The 20,638-nt window shown below is 40.0% G+C and overlaps 1 protein-coding gene across 1 annotated transcript in view; it reads right to left on the bottom strand.

The window, feature by feature from the left end:
- USP24 (ubiquitin specific peptidase 24) overlaps positions 1–20,638 on the bottom strand; it is a 174,801-nt gene that overhangs the window by 45,892 nt on the left and 108,271 nt on the right. Inside the window, exons 35-41 of the mRNA XM_003340095.4 lie at positions 20,468–20,627; positions 19,869–20,024; positions 19,060–19,130; positions 16,184–16,344; positions 14,606–14,667; positions 2,819–3,010; positions 2,042–2,159 (exon numbers count right to left, since the gene is read on the bottom strand). Coding sequence (XP_003340143.2) covers positions 2,042–2,159; positions 2,819–3,010; positions 14,606–14,667; positions 16,184–16,344; positions 19,060–19,130; positions 19,869–20,024; positions 20,468–20,627 — 920 coding nt within the window. The remainder of the gene's footprint in view (positions 1–2,041; positions 2,160–2,818; positions 3,011–14,605; positions 14,668–16,183; positions 16,345–19,059; positions 19,131–19,868; positions 20,025–20,467; positions 20,628–20,638) is intronic.

Genomic DNA, 20,638 nt, shown 5'->3' with positions numbered 1-20,638 from the left:
CATGCAGGAGACCTCAGACTGCTTTCCTTTTAGATGGTCACTGTGATGAGTGTAAAGGCTGACTTAGTTTTCTTGCCCTTTCTGGAGGTGTGAACCTCTGAAAAAGGCCCATCATCTTTAGACTCCTTTCCCCTGGTTGGGGTTTAGAATTTCTACTTGGCTCAGAGGAAGCTGGAGCTCTGCCTCTCTCTCCCTTTATATCTTCCCTCTATTGTAAATTAAACTACCATAAATTCCATTTTATTTTAGTAATTCATTTTGGCATTTAGTCATTAAATCCCTGGTGACCACCAATTAAAAGATTCAGGTCCAAACCATAATAAAACTTAATAGCAGGGAAATGTGCTAGAAAGCTTCTGACATGGAGGAGAGAATGACTTAAAGACAGTCTGATGGAGCAAGGCCAATTCTCATACTATGTCAATAACAGCTCCCATCTCTGGAGGTCTGAAGAGAGCTTTACCTATATTGTCTCCTTTGATAAGAAAAACAACTGAGAGGCAGGGACTTTTTATTTATCTGTTTTATGGAAGGAGAAACCTTAAATTGAAAAATATAGTGACTTGCTCAGGGTCACATGGCTAGCAAGCTCCTGAGGAAGGATTTGATCTCAGGTCTTTTTGACTGAAAGGCTTGAAATGTTCATCCCCTGGACCAAGCTGCCTTGTAGAAGCATTGACTATTAACAGGGATACATCCCTACTTCTTAAGAGATATGAATGAATTCTCTTACTTTAGCTTCCCTTTGGGATCTTGGGCTCCTAGGAATACACTGGCAAATAGATACAAGGCTTCTTTTGCTGTTCCACATGGGTAACATATACAAGGCTTTCCCCCCCACACTATAAGGATAGACTTGTTGCCTTTGGAAGGCTCAGGTTTTATTTAAAATAAGACCAATAAAGTAAAATATGGTTAAAACATCTTGGAAACGAACTTTCAATGGCTTTTTTAGCATACTATTACTCAGTCACAGTGACAGAAAAGCCCTCAGAGGAATCATCTAATATACTTGTTCCTAACTAAGACCCTCATGATCAATCTGTAACAGTGGTCCTAAAGCATTTGTTTAAATATTCCATGGAAAGGAGAACCTGTACCCCTTGAATGTTGTGGTGACAGGCTCCTAGAGGCCAATTTTAATGTGAAAATTGGAGTATTTAATGATAGCTTCCTATGGCATTTGTAATTTCTTTATATAGAAAAAGGGGATAATATTTTTTCATTATTGTGCCTTCTGATTAAGATAGCAAGGAAATGTCTAAAAAGTTTTTAAGAGCTATTCATCCAAAGTAGCTACATTAAAAAAAAGGATTTTAAGCTGAAAGCACTATACTTATAAGCAATATTAACTTTTGAGAAAACATCTTGCCTTAATGATGCTGAATAAATGAAGTATGATTAGTGCAAAAATGAACCCATGGCATAGTCATATGGAATTGGAAGTGATAATTATGTAAGATATGGTCACTGATTCCAGGCCAATGGAAACATGCAATGCTAAAGTCATAAAAATCACGTGACCATATTAAAAGACCCTAAGGGAGAAATCCTTTTTCTTAAATCTTTACCTTCCATCTTAGCATCAATACTGGGTATTGGTTCTAAGGGAGAAGAGTGGTAGGGGCAAGGCAATGGGGGTTAAGTGATTTGCCTGGGGTCACATAGCTGGGAAGTGTCTGAGAGGCCAAATTTGAACCCAAGACCTCCTATATCTAGGCCTGACTCTCAATCCACTGATCTACCCAGCTGCCCCTGGGAGAAATCCTTTAAAAAAACAAGGTGGCTTGCTGACTGATGCTCCTATTACATATTCTGTTCTCTGCCAGGTTACTGAGGGCTTCTTGGGCTAAAAATGTGAGCTCTCTCTGTGTTTTCTTTGGTCTCCTATGCAGAGGATCATGTGAATGCATACACAAAGATAGTCAGTCATGCTTTCCCATTTGTAGAGTTTTGCCTAAAAGTTGATTGATTATATTGGGAATAAGAGTTTCAAATTAGAATTTTGATTCCAACTGAATTCATATTGTATTTTCCATACTTTGGATGAAAGTCCTGCTGACTGATGGCGGCACTGCCAGCTGGAGAATGACTGTTTAAAATAATCCTAGAAGCCCGGAAAAGGAAGTCATCTAATAATGGTTTGATAAGTGATGACCCTAGAAGAGAGCACAATATTTGCAGTGAGGAACAAGAGACCTCTGGATTGAGTTAAAAACAAAAACCAACAAACAAAAAACCAAACTATCTTAAACTTTTCACACTTCCAAAGACAGACGTGGCAAGTAAGAGTGGTAATATTGCTAGGTCCTACTTATAGAGAAAAGCATGTCACCCACACTCCCCTGCAGACTTTAATCATGGAATGTAAGATCCGGAAGGAAGCTTGGAGGGCATCTCTTCCGATCTTCTCCTTTCTTAGACTCAGCCCAGGGAAGTGACAAGCTCAAGGTCACAGGTAGCAAGCAGCAGGTTTTCTAATTCCAATCCCTTGCTCTATTAAATTAACTAGGTCAGGCTTCCCTGCCTAGCAAATATAAAGGAAAAATTAGATCCTATCTTTTCCTGCAATTTTAAGTCATCAGTCATTAATAATAGATGATATAAAATCCTCAACACAGTAACATTCTACAGAAAATACCAAGTCTTAATCTGATCTGCACTAAAGATCTAACTGATTTCCTGCTACCTAAAGTACCAATTTTCACTGAAATATATTTAGTACCCAATTCATTTTAGTTCCCCCAAATAGACACTAACCTATATTAAGCTGGGAACTGAAATATTCTGCAATCTGGTAGTCTAAGGTAATAATTACCAAGCATCTCTTTCTCTGCTCCACAGAGTGAAAGAAGGGTCTTGATGAGCCTTAAATGTCCTGCTAATAAAATGTTGTCAGCTTCACTAGTTTCACATTCAGCTGTACGATTAGGCTCAAAATTATCTAGCCAAGTAATTTCATCTTCTAGCATGGTAGCTGGACTGATCTTTAACTGATCCATTTCTGAAGCTAGAAAGAGAAAAGCATAAAAAATAAGATTTCATTTATAAGACCTTTGTTTTAGACTGTTAAAAGTATAGGGAGGATGTGATGGTACCTTAAATTCATTGCATACAAACCAAACTTAGAATATCTACAAAACTTTCCCCACTAATTTAGCCCTTCTTTCAGACTTCTTTATCTCTATCAGAGGTACCACTGTACCCTGGGGTTGTCTTCGAATTACCTTTTCCCATCATGTCCAGCCAGTGGTCAATTCCTACCAATTTTCTCTTCCCACAGTATAAATCCTTATTATCATAAACCCAAGCTAGCGTAATAATAGCCTGTATATTCCTATGTTCCTCTTTCCCTTCAAATATATGTAAAAATCATACTTTGTTCTAGTACCCTTGATATCATTCCCACCCCACCCTCTCTGGTCAGTATAATAAGTAAGTTTATAAAGAGCTTTATTACTTTATGCCAATAAAGTAACAATAGAAAGAAATAAAATTGCAACAGGGAACCTAGAAGTTAAATACAAATCATCTCAAAGACCAAAAGAGCATAATTTGCAAATTGTATCTATTATTAATCAAGAATTTCAGCCTGAGAATATGTGCTAAATTAAGGAAAGCCTAAATATTTAGGCTTTGCTAACTGGGGCTTTTGGTTCTACGATATATAAATCTCAAATTACTTCCAGGCATCCACAGTAAAACCAGCATATCATCAAATGGGTGCTGATAATTTTGAAATGACATACAATATTAATATTAGAATTTTACAATCAACCTCAATGTGGCATAAATAAGTTTATCTGTTCCCAACAAAACCCTATAAAAAATGAGATCTCAAACTCCTTCCATGGCTCCCTTTTTCACATCTCCATGGGGGGGGGGGGGGGAAGATCATGCTTCCAATATGAATGACCGACCCTCTGTACCCTCCCCCATGCTGTCTTTCTCCACCACCTCATCCCATCTCCACACTGTCTGTCTTTGTACCTTTTCTGCCATTTGTCTGTGGACTTTCTTTGCTCCTACAGTCTCTATGCCTTAATAAAGTGTGACTGCTGCCCAGTTTCACACTGGGGTCTTTCCTGGTGACTTCCCAAAGAACCAGGTGTGACAACCCCTATTTCATAATTTCACAAAATGAGTCATTCACAATGAATCCTTATCCTCCTATCACATTCATCTTCTTAATAACCCAAATGGATCAAACCACTATCTTGCTCTTATAGTCTTTCAGTGATGGAAGGAGAACTAATTTAGAGTTCAGAGAAAGCTGGTTCTCAGCCCACCCTCAGACACATCTGACTTACATAAAAATGGAGAAATGACCAGAGGTTTTGGAGTCTGTTTCCTCCCTTGCAAAATGAGGATAATATCTGGTAGGACCTACCTCATGGTTTTTTTTAAATTTTATTTTATAATATTTTATTTGATCACTTCCAAGCATTATTCATTAAAGACAAAGATCATTTTCTTTTCCTCCCCCCCCACCCCCCATAGCCAACACATGATTCCACTGGGTATCACATGTGTTCTTGATTCAAACCTATTGCCATGTTGTTAATATTTGCATTAGAGTGTTCGTTTAGAGTCTCTCCTCTGTCATGTCCCCTCAACTGGTAGTCTGGCAGTTGCTTTTCCTCGGTGTTTCCACTCCCATAGTTTATTCTCTGCTTATGAATAGTGTTTTCTCTCCTAGATCCCTGCAGATTGTTCAGGGACATTACACCGCCACTAATGGAGAAGTCCATTACCTTCGATTGTACCACAGTGTATCAGTCTCTGGGTATAATGTTCTCCTGGTTCTGCTCCTCTCACTCTGCATCACTTCCTGGAGGTCATTCCAGTCTCCATGGAATTCCTCCACTTTATTATTCCTTTTAGCACAATAGTATTCCATCACCAACATATACCACAATTTATTCAGCCATTCCCCAATTGATGGGCATCCCCCCGTTTTCCAATTTTTGGCTACCACAAAGAGCGCAGCTATGAATGTTCTTGTACAAGTCTTTTTGTCCATTATCTCTTTGGGGTACAGACCCAGCAGTGCTATGGCTGGATCAAAGGGTAGACATTCTTTTATTGCCCTCCAGAATGGTTGGATCAGTTCACAACTCCACCAGCAATGAATTCATGTCCCTACTTTGTCACATCCCCTCCAGCATTCATTACTTTCCTTTGCTATCATGTTAGCCAATCTGCTAGGTGTGAGGTGATACCTCAGAGTTGTTTTGATTTGCATCTCTCTGATTATAAGAGATTTAGAACACTTCTTCATGTACTTATTAATAGTTTTGATTTCTTTATCTGAGAACTGCCTATCCATGTCCCTTGCCCATTTATCAATTGGAGAATGGCTTGATTTTTTGTACAATTGATTTAGCTCTTTATAAATTTGAGTAATTAAACCTTTGTCAGAGGTTTCTATGAAGATTTTTTCCCAATTTGTTGTTTCCCTTCTGATTTTAGTCACATTGTTTTTTTTTGTACAAAAGCTTTTTAATTTGATGTAGTCAAAGTTATTTATTTTACATTTTGTGATTCTTTCTATGTCTTGCTTGGTTTTAAAGCCTTTCCCCTCCCAAAGGTCTGACATGTATACTATTCTATGTTTACCCAATTTACTTATGGTTTCCTTCTTTATGTTTAAGTCATTCACCCATTTTGAATTTATCTTGGTGTAGGGTGTGAGGTGTTGATCTATTCCTAGTCTCTCCCACACTGTCTTCCAATTTTCCCAACAGTTTTTATCGAATAGTGGATTTTTGTCCCAAAAGCTGGGATCTTTGGGTTTATCGTATACTGTCTTGCTGAGGTCGCTTGCCCCCAGTCTATTCCACTGATCCTCCTTTCTGTCTCTTAGCCAGTACCAAATTGTTTTGATGACTGCTGCTTTGTAATATAGTTTGAGGTCAGGGACTGCAAGGCCCCCATCATTTGTGTTTTTTTTTTCATTAATTTCCCTGGATATCCTTGATCTTTTGTTCTTCCAAATAAACTTTGTTATGTTTTTTTCTAAATCAGTAAAGAAATTTTTTGGGAGTTCCATGGGTATGGCACTAAATAGATAAATAAGTTTGGGTAGGATGGTCATTTTTATTATATTGGCTTGTCCTTTCCATGAGCAGTTAATGTTTTTCCAATTGCTCAAGTCTAGTTTTAGTTGTGTGGAGAGTGTTTGTAGTTGTGTTCATATAGTTCCTGTGTTTGTCTCGGGAGATAGATTCCTAGGTATTTTATATTTTGTCTAAGGTGATTTTGAATGGGATTTCTCTTTCTAGTTTTTGCTGCTGAGCTGTGTTGGAGATATATAGAAATGATGATGACTTATGTGGGTTTATTTTGTATCCTGCAACTTTGCTAAAGTTGTTGATTATTTCAATTAGCTTTTTGGTTGAATCTCTAGGATTCTTTAAGTAGCCCATCATATCATCTGCAAAGAGTGATAACTTGGTCTCCTCCTTGCCTATTTTGATGCCTTCAATTTCTTTTTCTTCTCTAATTGCTACTGCTAGTGTTTCTAGTACAATGTCAAATAACAGAGGTGATAACGGGCATCCTTGTTTCACTCCTGATCTTATTGGGAATGCGTCTAGTTTATCCCCATTGCAGATGATATTAGCTGATGGTTTTAGATATATACTGTTTATTATTTTTAGGAACGACCCTTCTATTCCTATGCTTTCTAGTGTTTTTAATAGGAATGGGTGTTGTATTTTATCAAAGGCTTTTTCTGCGTCTATTGAGATAATCATGTGGTTCTTGTTGGTTTGCTTGTTGATGTGGTCAATTATGTGGATGGTTTTCCTAATATTGAACCAGCCCTGCATCCCTGGTATAAATCCTACTTGATCATGGTGGATGACCCTTCTGATCACTTGCTGGAGTCTTTTTGCTAGTATCCTATTTAAGATTTTTGCATCTATATTCATTAGGGAGATTGGTCTATAGTTTTCTTTCTCTGTTTTTGACCTGCCTGGTTTTGGAATCAGTACCATGTTTGTGTCATAAAAAGAGTTTGGTAGAACTCCCTCTTTGCTTATTATGTCAAATAGTTTGTATAGTATTGGGATTAACTGTTCTCTGAATGTTTGATAGAATTCACTGGTGAATCCATCAGGCCCTGGGGATTTTTTCTTAGGAAGTTCTTTGATGGCTTGTTGGATTTCATTTTCTGATATGGGATTATTTAAGAATTCTATTTCTTCTTCTGTTAGTCTAGGCAGTTTGTATTTTTGTATATATTCATCCATATCACCTAAATTGGTGTATTTATTGACATATAATTGGGCAAAGTAATTTTTAATGATTGCCTTAATTTCCTCTTCATTGGAGGTGATGTCCCCCTTTTCATCTTTGATGCTGTTAATTTGCTTTTCTTCCTTCCTTTTTTAAATTAGATTGACCAGTATTTTGTCTATTTGTTTGTTTTTTCAAAGTACCAGCTTCTTGTCTTACTTATTAAATCAATAGTTCTATCACTTTCGATTTTATTAATTTCTCCCTTAATTTTTAGGATTTCTAATTTGGTTTTCTGCTGGGGTTTTTTAATTTGATCGCTTTTGAGTTTTTTTATTTGCATTTCCAATTGATTGATCTCTGCTCTCCCTTGTTTGTTAATATATGCACTCAAGGATATGAATTTACCTCTGATTACCGCTTTGGCTGCATCCCAAAAGGTTTGAAAGGATGTCTCGCCATTGTCATTTTCCTCGATGAAATTATTAATTGTTTCTATGATTTCTTCTTTAACTAAACGGTTTTGGAGTATCATATTGTTTAATTTCCAATTAGTTTTTTATTTGGTTTTCCATGTACCATTACTGATCATTTTTATTGCCTTGTGATCTGAAAAGGCTGCATTTTATTTCTGCTTTTGTGTGCCATGTTTCTGTGACCTAATGTATGGTCAATTTTTGTGAATGTGCCATGTGGTGCTGAGAAGAAGGTGTATTCCTTTTTATCCCTATTTATTTTTCTCCATATGTCTATTAATTCTAATTTTTCTAAGATTTCATTCACTTCTTTTACCTCTTTATTTATTTTTTGATTTGATTTATCTAAATCTGATAATGGTTGGTTTAAGTCTCCCACTAATATGGTTTTACTTTCTATTTCTTCCTTCAATTCTCCTAGTTTCTCCATTAGAAATTTGGGTGCTATATTATTTGGTGCATACATGTTGATTAGTGATATTTCCTCATTATCTAAAGTCCCTTTTAACAAAATATAATTACCTTCCCTATCCCTTTTGATCAGGTCTATTTTTGCTTTGGCTTTATCAGATATCATGATTGCCACTCCTGCCTTCTTTCTGTCAGTTGAGGCCCAGAAGGTCTTACTCCATCCTTTAATTCTGACCTCGTGGGTGTCTACCCGCCTCACGTGTGTTTCTTGAAGACAACATATGGTAGGGTTTTGGATTCTAATCCATTCTGCTATTTGTCTACATTTTATGGGTGAGTTCATCCCATTCACGTTCAAAGTTATGACTGTCACTTGTGGACTCCGTGGCATTTTGGTATCCTTCTCTAATTCTAACCTTTCTTCTTCAGCTCTCCCTTTTAGTCCAGTGATTTACTTTAAATCAGTCCCCCTTGTCCCCTCCCTTGATATGTTTCCCTTTCTGTTCCCTCCCCCTCTTTTTCCCTTCCTTTTTTGTGTTCCCACCCCCACACCCCCTTGGTTTTCCCTTCTCCCTTCCCTTGTTGGGTAAGATAGAATTCAAGATCCCAGTGGATCTGGATGTTCTTCCCTCTCAGAGCTGATTTCCCTGAGAGTAAGGTTTAAGTAAAAACTCTCTTCCTCTCCTTCTTATAGGAGTTTTCTTCCCCTCCCCTTCCCGTGTGAATCTTTGTGTGAGAAAGATTATTCTATTTGGTCTTTCTTTTCCCCCTATTTACACATTACATTTTCCCCACATGTTAGTATACATAGATTGATATAAATGTAGTCCTTATAGAAGAGAGTTTAATTAAAAGAAAAAGATAACATTTTTCTCCTTTTCCCTTTCCTTCATATTTACCTTTTCAGGTATTCCATGCTCTTTGTTTTTCGATATCAAACTTTCCAGAGCTCTGGTCTTTTCTTTGCAAAAACTTGGAAATCTTCTATTTTGTTGAATGCCCATACTTTCCCTAGGAAGTATATAGTCAGTGTTGCTGGATAGCTGATTCTTGGTTGAAGACCCAGATCTCTTGCCTTTCTGAAAATCATGCTCCATGCCTTACCATCATTCAAAGTGGAACTTGCAAGGTTTTGTGTGACCCTGATTGGCATTCCTTTATATCTAAATTGTCTTTTTCTGCCTTCTTGTAGGATTTTTTCTTTTGTTTGAAAGCTTTGGAATTTGGCAATTACATTCCTGGGAGTTGTCTTTTGGGGATTTAGTGTAGAGGGTGTTCTATGAGCTCTGTCAGTGGCTGTATTGCCCCCTTATTCTAGAATCTCTGGGCAATTTTCTTTGATTATATCTTGTATTATGATGTCGAGTTTGCTGTTTATTTCTGGCTTTTCTGGAAGTCCAATTATTCTTAAATTATCTCTTCTTCCACTATTTTCCAAGTCTGTCACCTTGTCAGTGAGATATTTTATGTTCTCTTCTAATTTCTTGGTCTTTTGGCTTTGCTTTATTAATTCTTGCTCGTTGTCTTCGAGTTGCCCGATTTTGACTTTTAAAGCCTGGTTTTCCTTTTCACTTTGGTCAAACTGGTTTTGTAGATGCATGAATTTCTTTTGCATTATTTTCTACTTTTCCTCCCAGAGGGCTTCCATCTTTTTGATCCTTTCCAATTCAAATTCTTCACGGGTTTGTGGAGAGTTTCCATTTCCTTTGAAAGGTTTCAGAGCATTTGCTTGTGTTTCCTCTTCTATCTCCTCTGTATTTTGTATTTTTGCTCCATAAAAATATGTCCAAAGTCACCCCCTTCTTCTTGTTTTTCTTGGAATTTGGGGGCTTTTGTGCTTCTGTGTAGTTTGCCATCTCTATCTGAGTGGGGAGGACTAGCTTTTCTTCTCTCTCTCTCTCTGGTGTTCAGAGGTTCTAGCCCTAGGCAGATTGTCTGTTCTATGCAGTTGTTCTGTCTTCCCCGGGAAGCCAGGAATTGCTGGTGTTTCCGTGTTACTGCCCTCCTCGGTTCCCTCCCGATGCTTCTCAGTTGCCTTACTTCCACGCTTTGAGTCTGGCTTGGCATTCTCCGAGAGGTGTTTCACTGCCTTTGCCGGCCAGCCGAGGCTGCACTCTGAGGGGGAGGGGACGTGGCTTCCTGGAGCTCCGAGGGCTCCTGATAAGATTAGCTTTCCCTGAGTTAAACTGAGTATGCCTTGAGGCAGGGACCTTCCGTGAGACTAGGATGGAGGGATCCAGCCAGGGGGTTACAGGCTCCCCCCGTCTCTCTCTGTTTCCCTGCTGTCTGTGTTAGGTGCCCCCTCGTCTGAGTCAGGTTGTTTTCAGGAAGTGGCCTTCAGAAGAGCCGGCCCTGAGGCTCTGAGGTTCCCTCTGCTGCCTTGGACTCGGCACTCTGGGTTGGGGGGGATGGGTCCTGGGACCTTCCTTCTGCCTACCCCTTAGGTCCGAGTGATCTCGGGTTCTGGCTTTTGGGGGGCGTTACCTTTTGATCCAGGTCCAGGAGGAGGATTCCTGGGGTCTATGCTGTTGATTGTTTTGAATTTCGGTGCCCTAGGAGCAGATAGTTTGAGTTCGGTAGGGAAGGGTTTCCGGAGATCTGAACTTTAGCTTTCTTTCTCTAAGCCGCCATCTTGACCAGAAGTCCCCCTCATGGGGTTTTAAAGAACAAATGAGATAATAATATACATACATAAATTCCTTTAGAGACTTCAGAGCACTAGAGCAATGTTGGCTCTATTGATTACATTAAGATACTGAACACCATTTACTCCTCATGTTGTTGAAGGCCCTTCCCACTTGGGCCCCTTGTACTTCTGGTTCTATTTCACATGAACCCCTTACCATGCCTGAGAATGAGTACCAAGTCTGGCAATCCCAGAGAACAAACCCCTATCCCCAACCACATCTATCTGCTCCTCCTTCCTTCCCATCTGTCTCAACCCTGCTGTAGAATGTCCCATTCCAGATTTGTCTGCTTCTCCTATTATGCCCTTTGGAATGCTCAAACTTCCTCTCTACAATTTCCATCTCTTTGCAACTACTGTGACTTAATTTGTCACTCGATCCAGATTCTGGACCCATTATCTCCTAGTCTCCAGGACTTCTCATTTCTCAATCATTTCATTATTGGGCTCACAATATTTCTGTCCACCTTAACTTCTGTTTTTACTCTAGGACTGTGTCAGCAAACCTAAGGTATGTGTGCCGGAGGGAGCTGCTCCCCTCCCTCTCTCCACTTGGGCCTGAGGGCATTTCTCCCATCACCTGCCCCTCTGCCCAGCAGCCCAACTGGAGCACTTCTTCCCTTCTCTGTCTGGGATAAAGCCCCAGGGGGTAGGGAGTTGGGGGGCACAGGGCTGGGGCTCACATGAGATGTGAAGGTTGGAGTTTAGGCACCCAAGTCTCTAAAAGGTTCACCATCACTGCTCTAGGGGACTTCAATGTATTCCCAAATGCTCTTCCCTTAAACATTCTAAAATCTCAAGTCTTCAATCTACTTAATTCACATGACTTCCTCCTCCACTACCCCTAAAGTCAATACACCACACCAAATCCAAGGATGACCATAGCCTTAATTTTGGCCACCATCCACAAGAATACCATACATAATTATGCTTAGAATTCCAAATTCCATTAGCCAACCAAAATCTTTCCTTTCTTCATCCCTGCCTATTCCCCAATCCTAACTTATATTTTGTCTTCCTGTGAATTTCACCTTTCCAGAACCCTCAGTAATTTATCAGGTTATCCGTCTTAATGTAACCACAATTCCTTCTTTCCCCAATCTTGATCACTTGGCAAACTAGTTTAATTCGACATTGTCCTTGATTCTCAAATAGCTGGTCTCATTGTCCTGACACTGACCATGCCTCACCAACTTCTGGATGATTTCCATTATTTGTTTTCTTAACTCCTCATGTGATACTGAATGGAAGCCACAGCAACAGTGTGGACTCGGTCCAATATAAACTGATGCTAGCTAATTTCAATGGACCTCACATAGCAAAGTAATGCTACTCATTCTCCTACACTAATTTCTTCTCCCATTCACCATGGGGTGGCTGGCTGTTCCAAACTGTCTCTTCTTTCCTGTTTCCCACAGAACCTTCCCAACCTCTGCTGAGGACTTCACTTTAGACACACATAAAATTGAGGTCATTCACTAAGAACTCCATTCTCTCCTTCTGATTTCAGCTCCGGCTATATCCTCCTCTACTCCTGTCTCTAATGATGAGGGTCAAACCTTCTATGTGGACCCTCAAGCTCATCCCCTCTCCTGACTTCTTCCAAAGAATCCCCAAGAGCAAACTTCTCCCCAATCTTCAGTTTCTCCCCATCTGCTGGATTCTTCCCAATGGCTACAAACCCAAATCTTCCTCATCCTTAAAAAAACTCCTTTAATCTGATCATTCTTGCTCTTACTCTTTCTCCTTCTTCCCCTTCTCAGCCAAACTCCTTGAAAGACATGACTATACCTAGAACACTACTTACTCTCACATTTGAGTCTAACCACCTGCAGTTTGGCTTTCAACACTCTTATTCAACTGAAATTGTTCTTGCTGAAATCACCAATGATCTAAAACATGGGAGCTCCATCTCAAGGACTTTTCTTCATTGTTATCCTATTGAATGTTGGAGCAGATGGCACTGATAACCATCCTTCTCATAAAACCTTCACTTTCCTAACTACTGGTGCCTTTGCATTTAGCTAGATGATACAGGTTTACATTTGCAGCATGTCTTTTTTTTTCTTCCTGATGCCATCTCCTCTCTTTCAGCCTGGGAGTCCAGGGGACTTTGGTGAGAATGCCTTTGTTCCTCAGGCAGCTCTCCCCTCTTTGTCTCCAGGAGACAGAATGAAGCACATTGCTGCCATTTCTGACATATTTGGGTATGTGTAATTCCGTACTATAGCTGGACACAGGCTACATTCGTTATCATTACTATAAGTGTCCTAGATGGTCAGGATTTGTTTATTTTTAACATTTACTGATGCCAAGGTATAAAATCCCCAGAGTATTCAATTCAGGAAGTCAATTGGACTATCATTTTAATTTTAGCAAGAGCTAAGCTAGGCCCCAGGAACCACACAAGGAGCTAAGCTTCATGGGCTCACTCAGACCCAAATCACCAAGGACCCACAACAATGGCCTCAAATTATCTGCTCCTATAAAAGTCACACCATCATCCAAGCCAATAATCCTTTAAGTTCTTTCTTTCTTTTTTTCTTTCTCTCCCTTTTAAAACTCTTACCTTCCGTCTTGGAATCAATACTGTGTATTGAGAAGAGTGGTATGGGCTAGGCAATGGGGGTTAAGTGACTTGTCCAGTGTCACACAGCTGGGAATTGTCTGAGGTCAGATTTGAACCTAAGACATCCCGTTTCTAGGCCTGGCTCTCAATCTACTGAGCTACCTAGATGCTCCCCTCCCCCTTTAAGTTCTTAAAAATGTCTACCTGACCCCTTCCTTACATTTGCTCACTGTGTCTTCATGACAATCTCATGGTGCAGATGTTACAGGCTAAATCAATGAGGCTCTGACAGGCCCTCAGGGGCTCACCAAGATGGCAAGTGTGGATGTGACTGTGGCCCCAGTGCAATAGCCTATTCACGGTCCCCCTGCATTACTCACATACATCCTTTTCCATTTCAGGAAAGAATAGAATTCAAGCATAGACAAAAAGCATTTTTTCCCTTCTGGGAAACAGTGTGATGGCAAATAGGAAGCCTTCATTATGATGTCTGACCCGATTTGGGAGAAATGGGTAGCTGCTAGCCTGCTAGCTCTATAAGGACAGGGGCCACATCCTATCCAAGTTCAGTCTCACATTCAGCATCCTTTTCTGACACTTGCAACAAGTGGTACAAGTCCTACAACTTCCTTGGATCCCAAAGCCATAGCTCTTTATTGTTGCATGTTTTAGGGAAGTCATGGACTAAGATTTTTCACTAATTCTGGTATCCTCGATGTTTGATTAGACTAAGGCCAAAATGTCATTTCAGTCAATGGCCTCAGTTGCCTCTTCATACCCATTATCAGCTATGAATGTGTAAAACAGACTCATCTGAATGACTCTTCTGGCCACAAATTTCCCCAATTTTGGTTGGGGTACTAAGAAAATGAGGAGGAAACAAAGAGGATGTTATAGTGTAAAGGAATTTCCAAAACAGAAGAGGGAAGAAAAGTAAATGATCTAAAAAATAACATATGAATAGGTTAATGATAGATTGTATATTTAATTTGAAAACTTTTTCATGATTCCCTAGTTATGTAACAAAAGCCTCATTTTGCATATTTTTAAAAGTTGTTAATCGTTCAAGCAATACACAAACAACAATTTAAAGGTCTAGGGAGGGAAAAGCAAAAAGAAAAGAGAAAAAATATAGAAAACACCTATCTCCTCACTTATGACTACCTCATATATTTTGTAATTTCATGATTATGGTTTTTAAAAAAGTCAAATATAACTTACTTGTCAGGTCATCTAGTAACTGGCATCTCAGATCAAAATATTCCATGCACTGAGACAAGAGCCTAAAAAAAAAAAGAAGTCACTGTCACTAATAAGGACTAGTTTTAAAAGTAAAGCTAGCTTTCTTGAAACAATGAAGTTTTCCTATAATGAGCTAAGAAATATGATCAAGCTATTTTCCTAAGTATGAAGGAGCCATTTTTGACATTTTTCTACCTGCAGGTGTCATCAAGAAGCATCTCCTTAAAAACAAAATCTTGCCTTGAAAGATAGCAAGAATAAAGCCTCCACCAAGATCACCGAACTAAAAAGGTCAGTGTGTTTTTTGTAAACTAAAGAAAGGGAAACAATGATATGGAATAGCAAAAACCTAACATTAGGCCCATTCACATGAAAAGAAGCAGTTGATTTGTGCTTTGAGAGGGCTCCAAACACTTCACAAATTGTAAAAGAAGGCCATTAACAGTAACCCACAGAAGAATTCCAGATATATTTCCTTAATAGCCCATAGACATCTAAATTCTATTTGATTCTAAAGGTACAGGAACTAAAGGTGGGGTCTCACTTTCACAGACCATTCTCTACCACCCCGGCTGAAGAAAATACCAATGTGTTCCTGCACTGGTCCTTAAGGCTCCTCTCCCCATCGTTTCCACCACTCTTTGTAAGTCATCTCCCCAATTTGACCATGAGCTCCTTGAGGACAGGGGTTGACTTTGCCTCTTTACATCCCCAGCACTTAAGTACAGAGCTTGGCACACAGCAGTTGTTCAATGAGTGTGCTTGGACTCTGATTGGTTCTGGTCAGACCTGTGCTTTGGAAAGGTCACTGTGCCAGCTGAGTGGAGGCTGGACTGGCATGGGGACAGACTCAGGGCAGGCAGTCTTCTACAAACCACTGCAATAGTCCAGGGGTGAGTGTACCATATGGGCAGAGAAGAGAAGGGGGCATATTCAGGAGATGCAGCAGACGTGATCAGCAGGCCTTGGCAATAGTTTGGAGATGAGGGATGAGAGAGAAAGGAGAAGCCAAAGAGGATTCTAGGGAGGTGAGCCTGAGGAACTGGAAGGCGGATGTTGTTATCCTCTATAGTAATGGGGAAGTTGGAAAGTTTAGACGTTAAGATAATGAGTTTAGTCTTTGATGTGTGGTTTATAAAAGATCTATAGGATGTCTAGTTTGCAATGTCCAGCAGGCAACTAGAAATAGGAAACTTAGAGGGAAAGGAGACAGGGGAGAGCAAGCAGAGTTCTGAGAGTCAGAGGATAACTGAATCACGGGGGCTAAGGGCTCACAGACATGGGTTCTAAGAACATACTCTAACACCACACAGTGTTTTCTGCTTCTTCCTAAATCCTTGGACTTTAAGGGGTTTGGAAGGAGATGGGGGCAGAGAACACCCAGTCAGCCCCTTCCTTGGAGAAATGGAATGGTTTGTATCTTACTTGGCTAAACACAATTGAGGAGATGGTGAGACTGAAGAGACTATACCAGCCTTCATGCTGCAACGTTCAAGATTACTCATGTAAGTGATGTCAGCCAAACAGTGGACAAACAGAGCAGAATCTTCTTCTTACCTCTGGTTGACTCCTCTCATGATACTAGTTGGAGACCAGAGGGGCAACTGAGCAGTAAGAATGACACTGAGGAGAAACTGATTTGGCTTCTGCACATCTGGGTGAGCGGAAGTGTCTGTCTGGCTAAGCGTATACAATTGATCACAGGCAACATGACGAATCTGAAACAACAGTGTTATTAGTGGTAATGGACATAATAATTTTTATATAGCACTTTACAAATATTACATCATTTAGTTCTCACAACAATCCTGGGAGAAAGATGTTTATTTAATTATCGTTGGTTTACAAACGAGCAAACTGAGGCAGGCAGAGGTTTTAAGAAAATTGGTCAGGTCACAGAGTTGGTAAATGTCTGAGTTAGAATTTGAACTCAGGCCTTCCTGCCACCAAATACCAAAGCTCTGTGCACTAGGGTGCCACTAGCTGCAAAGGGGGCCCTGAATCACCTCTCAAATCCCAGCACATGTACTTGTCCACATCCTTAAAGAACCAACTTTGTTGTAAAATTCTGGGAAGATGGGCTAGTGGACATCCACGGTCCCTTTGAGCACTTGGGTTTGGATTCCAATTCTGTTCCCTGATCTAGGCCTGGTAGACTAATCCTCCCGGTCAGTTCTCCATGGTCCGTGTGATAATACTATCATCTCAAACCCAGACTTCTTGACCCCTTGTTCCTTTTGGAGGTTATCTATTGGTGTAGTGGGAAGTTTACAACTTTAGCCATTTCTACCATGTCAGCATTCTTTCCTTCAATTCTCTTTTTGGAAGCTTATCTTCAAATTTTTAATTCAGGTTGTGATTAATGATAAGATTCCTTTAAAAATATTCATTGGATGCTTTTTAATTGAATCATTTAAAATTTAGGAGCTTAAAAAAATGCTAAGAATGGTTCTGCCTCTCTCCTTTCTCTGTCTTTGTCTCTCCTCTCCTCTCAACCCCCCTTCTCCAGATTCCCTCTTTTCTTAGAAAAGTCACACAGCTAGTATCTAAGGCCAGAATTTGAATTGAGACCTTCCAGCTTCCTATGTACCAGGATACTAGCTGCCTTGATATATATGAACATCAAAAAATGACTTAAAAGCTTAAATATCTTTATAAAGCTATATGTAAATGTGTATCAGATTTGTCATTTGGTTCACCTGGAACACCAAAACATATTACAGCCAATCTAATATCAGGGCTTTGTCTGAGGCATAAAAAGAAGTTTTATATTTGAATAAGGGAAACCTATTTCTGATTATGACCAAATATGTCACCTTTGAGTAACTAGGTGTCACAGTAGATAAGAGCACTAGGCCTAGAGTCAGAAAGATTCATTTTCCTGAATTAAAATATGGCCTTGGACACTTAATAGCTGTGTGAACCTAGACTAGTCATTTCACCTCAAACTTCTACATCTGTAAAATAAGGCAAAGAAGGAAATGGATCTAGCTCTAGGATCTCATGGCAATGAATACAAGTCTCTAGGCATTAAAGGATTCTTACATCCTATACGACAAGATGTACCATATATGAAACACTTCAAAATCATTGTGAATGGATATAAAAGAATAATAAAATAAGAAAGTGTCATTGGTTTAAGGATTTCTTTCCCCTCCAAACAGAAGGCATCCCTAAAGTTTATTCAGAATACACTTTCTTTTAACTGCCCAGCCTCTCCCCCTAAACACTGGTCTCAAGTGGGTTTATATCACACTATCCTCTTTCTTTTTTTTTTCCTTCTGATTATTCCCCCTCAGTTTTCTTTGCTGGCTCATACAACTTATTTCCCTCTGTTGTGATTAGGCCCCAAAGCTCTATTCTGGGCCCCTTTCTTTTCTCTCTCTAAATGTTTTCCTTTTAGTGAACTCATCAAGCCCACCCCAATTGTTGAAATTAATTTTTCTTGGTATACACACAACTCATACATTTCTATATCCAGTCTCTCCTAAATTCTAGTCAAATAACTCTAACTGATTATTAGATACTTAAATAATATTCACATTAACAGTTAACACCATGAACCAGACACTGTATAAGCACTTTTATAATTATTCTCATCTGATTCTCACAATAGCCTTGGGAAGTGAGTGCTAATATCACCTCCATTTCACAGATGAAGAAATGGAGGCAGGGAGGTTCAGTGACTTGCCCAGGACCATCCTGCCAGGAGGTATCCAAGGCCCCATTTGAACTCAGGTCAGCCAGACTCCAGGCCAGGCCAGGAGCTCTATGCCCTCTGGTGGCCCTTAGGGGCTATTCATTATCACTTTGATCTTTTGTCTCCACAGAGCTTAGATTATTAGCATAGTGTCTGGCCCCAGTATTTGCTGATGGATGGATTTCTATAAGAGACTCTCAAAGGGTGGGTCTTAGCTAATTTGTTCTACTAATATTAACTTGTTTCAGTTAATGATCAAGAACCTGTTACTAGATAGCAAATTCTAACAGCTATAAGTGAAATGAAGTTTTATGGAATTAATGTAGGAGTCTTAGCATTTATGATTTAAATTGGCAGAATTCCATGTAAGTTAAAATGTAAGAATTTTGTTTTTGTCAAGACTATAAAAATTTATTTACTGTGTCCATCAAGAAGTCTTGGGGTGGTTTCTGCAGTGACCCTGCACAGTGAGGATGAAGGGGCCCCTGACACTAACCTGGCTGGGCAGGAGCCACCTGGAACATTTGGCCTCTGACATGAATTAGAAAAGCCATAGACTGCGGATCGTGTAGGGATGAATGAAGGGGAGCAACTCCCAGAGTGGACTGTGGATGCCACATAACTGAGGGGGCTAAAATGAGGGTGGGGAATGGGAGTTAAACTTTAAGATATGTCAGAGAGATTTCACAATGAAATAGGATTAAATCATTTTAAACAATTAAAAAATACTCACTTCAGCACTTGGAGATCCAAGCAGAATATCGATGATAAAATCGGCAACACATGGCAAGTTATAGAAGGATGCTAAGAACAGGAATCAGAATTAGGCAGTGTAAAGAGAGAAAAGCATCAAAGTTCTACATACAAAATTAAGAGTTTGGGGACATTTATTTTTTAAATTCAGCTTGACTGGTGCCTTTTACTTAGATCTGATGGTCCTTCTGGTAATTCCCTCTTCCTAATGACGTAGCTAGCAGGCCTGATAGTTGATAACAGTCTGTGCCCAGATTCTCTTCTCTCCAAGGGAATGCACTACGCAACATCCTTCTATACTTCCTTAAAAGAAATTCATTCATCTACATCGACCTCGTTTTTGGTTAAGCTCATTGCTACCTCTGCAGCTGAGACACCAATATGAACTCTAAAGAGTATAAGAGCTTCTGGAGGGCAGACTGCTTCACTTTTACTTTGTAGACCAGGCATTGCTCCTGGCACACAGCAGGTAGTGAGTGTGGACTGAAAGATAAATACAATTTGAGCTATGGGAGTTTTAACAATGAAGCTCCTATAATGTACAAATTAACTAATGCATTGAGCTATATCCAAGGATTACAGGTTCTTCCCCCTCCCAGCAGGTGCCCAGTCCACAGTGGTTGTGCTCTCAGACTGTTCTAAGCGACTAACTGCAGAAAATCTTTTCTTAATCTCTATTAAGGCCTTGACTTGGAGCAAATGTTAAGCATCCCAGAAGCCAAGTGAAGGTGTCCAAAGCAATGGCCCAATAAAAAGAACCAGTAACGACCACCAAAAGAGATCCCTTACCCAACTGCTGACTCCGAAGCTGGAGGCAGGTGACCAGCAGAGACAAGGCCTCCCCAGCGATAAGAGCATCTTTTGTAGACACAGACTGCTGCCTCACACAGATTCCTGCATGCAGGGCTACTGGCTCACCTTCACTCCCAGAACTGCAATTGCTTCCTGGGTCAGATAAAGAACCCTTAAGAAGGTTAGTGATCCCAGCTCCATTGGTGGGAGCCCCATGATAACCCCCCCTCAGGGTCTCCAGTCAGTGTTTCAGGCTAGGGAAGAAGGGCTTTTGATTTTGACTGCTTTGGTCAGAGGTATTTGATCATTTTATGATCTCAAAACAAGAATAAATGCCCTTGTTTTCAAGGAATTAGAAAACTACATGAAGCTGGTAAATGGTCCTCTACAGTCAATTCTACAAGTTGTTTTCCAAGAGAAATCAGATAGCCAAGCCAAAAAGAAACTTATGTTGTAGGTGGCCAAAGGTCTGCTCCTGAATGTGGTTGTCAGAATTCTTGAGAGGGCTTTTGATGCCTGGAAGTGGTGTCGGCTGCCCCAATAGAAGGACTTCTAACCCTCCCATGCAGTGCATTCCATCTCCTTGAAATCAATACCTGAACTGCTGAGTCTGTTTCGAATTCCAATGGGAAACAAAGTGTTGCTTTCTTTTATTGGCTGGCTACTCCCAACAAGGTCAAGACGTCCGGCAGCTGCTGCCCAGGACAGCCTCATGAAACAAGCCACAGTAGAAGTGAAATCATTTACATCCATTGTCTAAAGGAGTA

This window comes from Monodelphis domestica, chromosome 2 (genome assembly GCF_027887165.1).
Source record: "Monodelphis domestica isolate mMonDom1 chromosome 2, mMonDom1.pri, whole genome shotgun sequence".
Taxonomy (NCBI): domain Eukaryota; kingdom Metazoa; phylum Chordata; class Mammalia; order Didelphimorphia; family Didelphidae; genus Monodelphis; species Monodelphis domestica.
The sequence above is the reverse complement of the archived record's forward strand: the minus strand, read 5'-3'. Positions and strand labels throughout refer to the sequence as shown.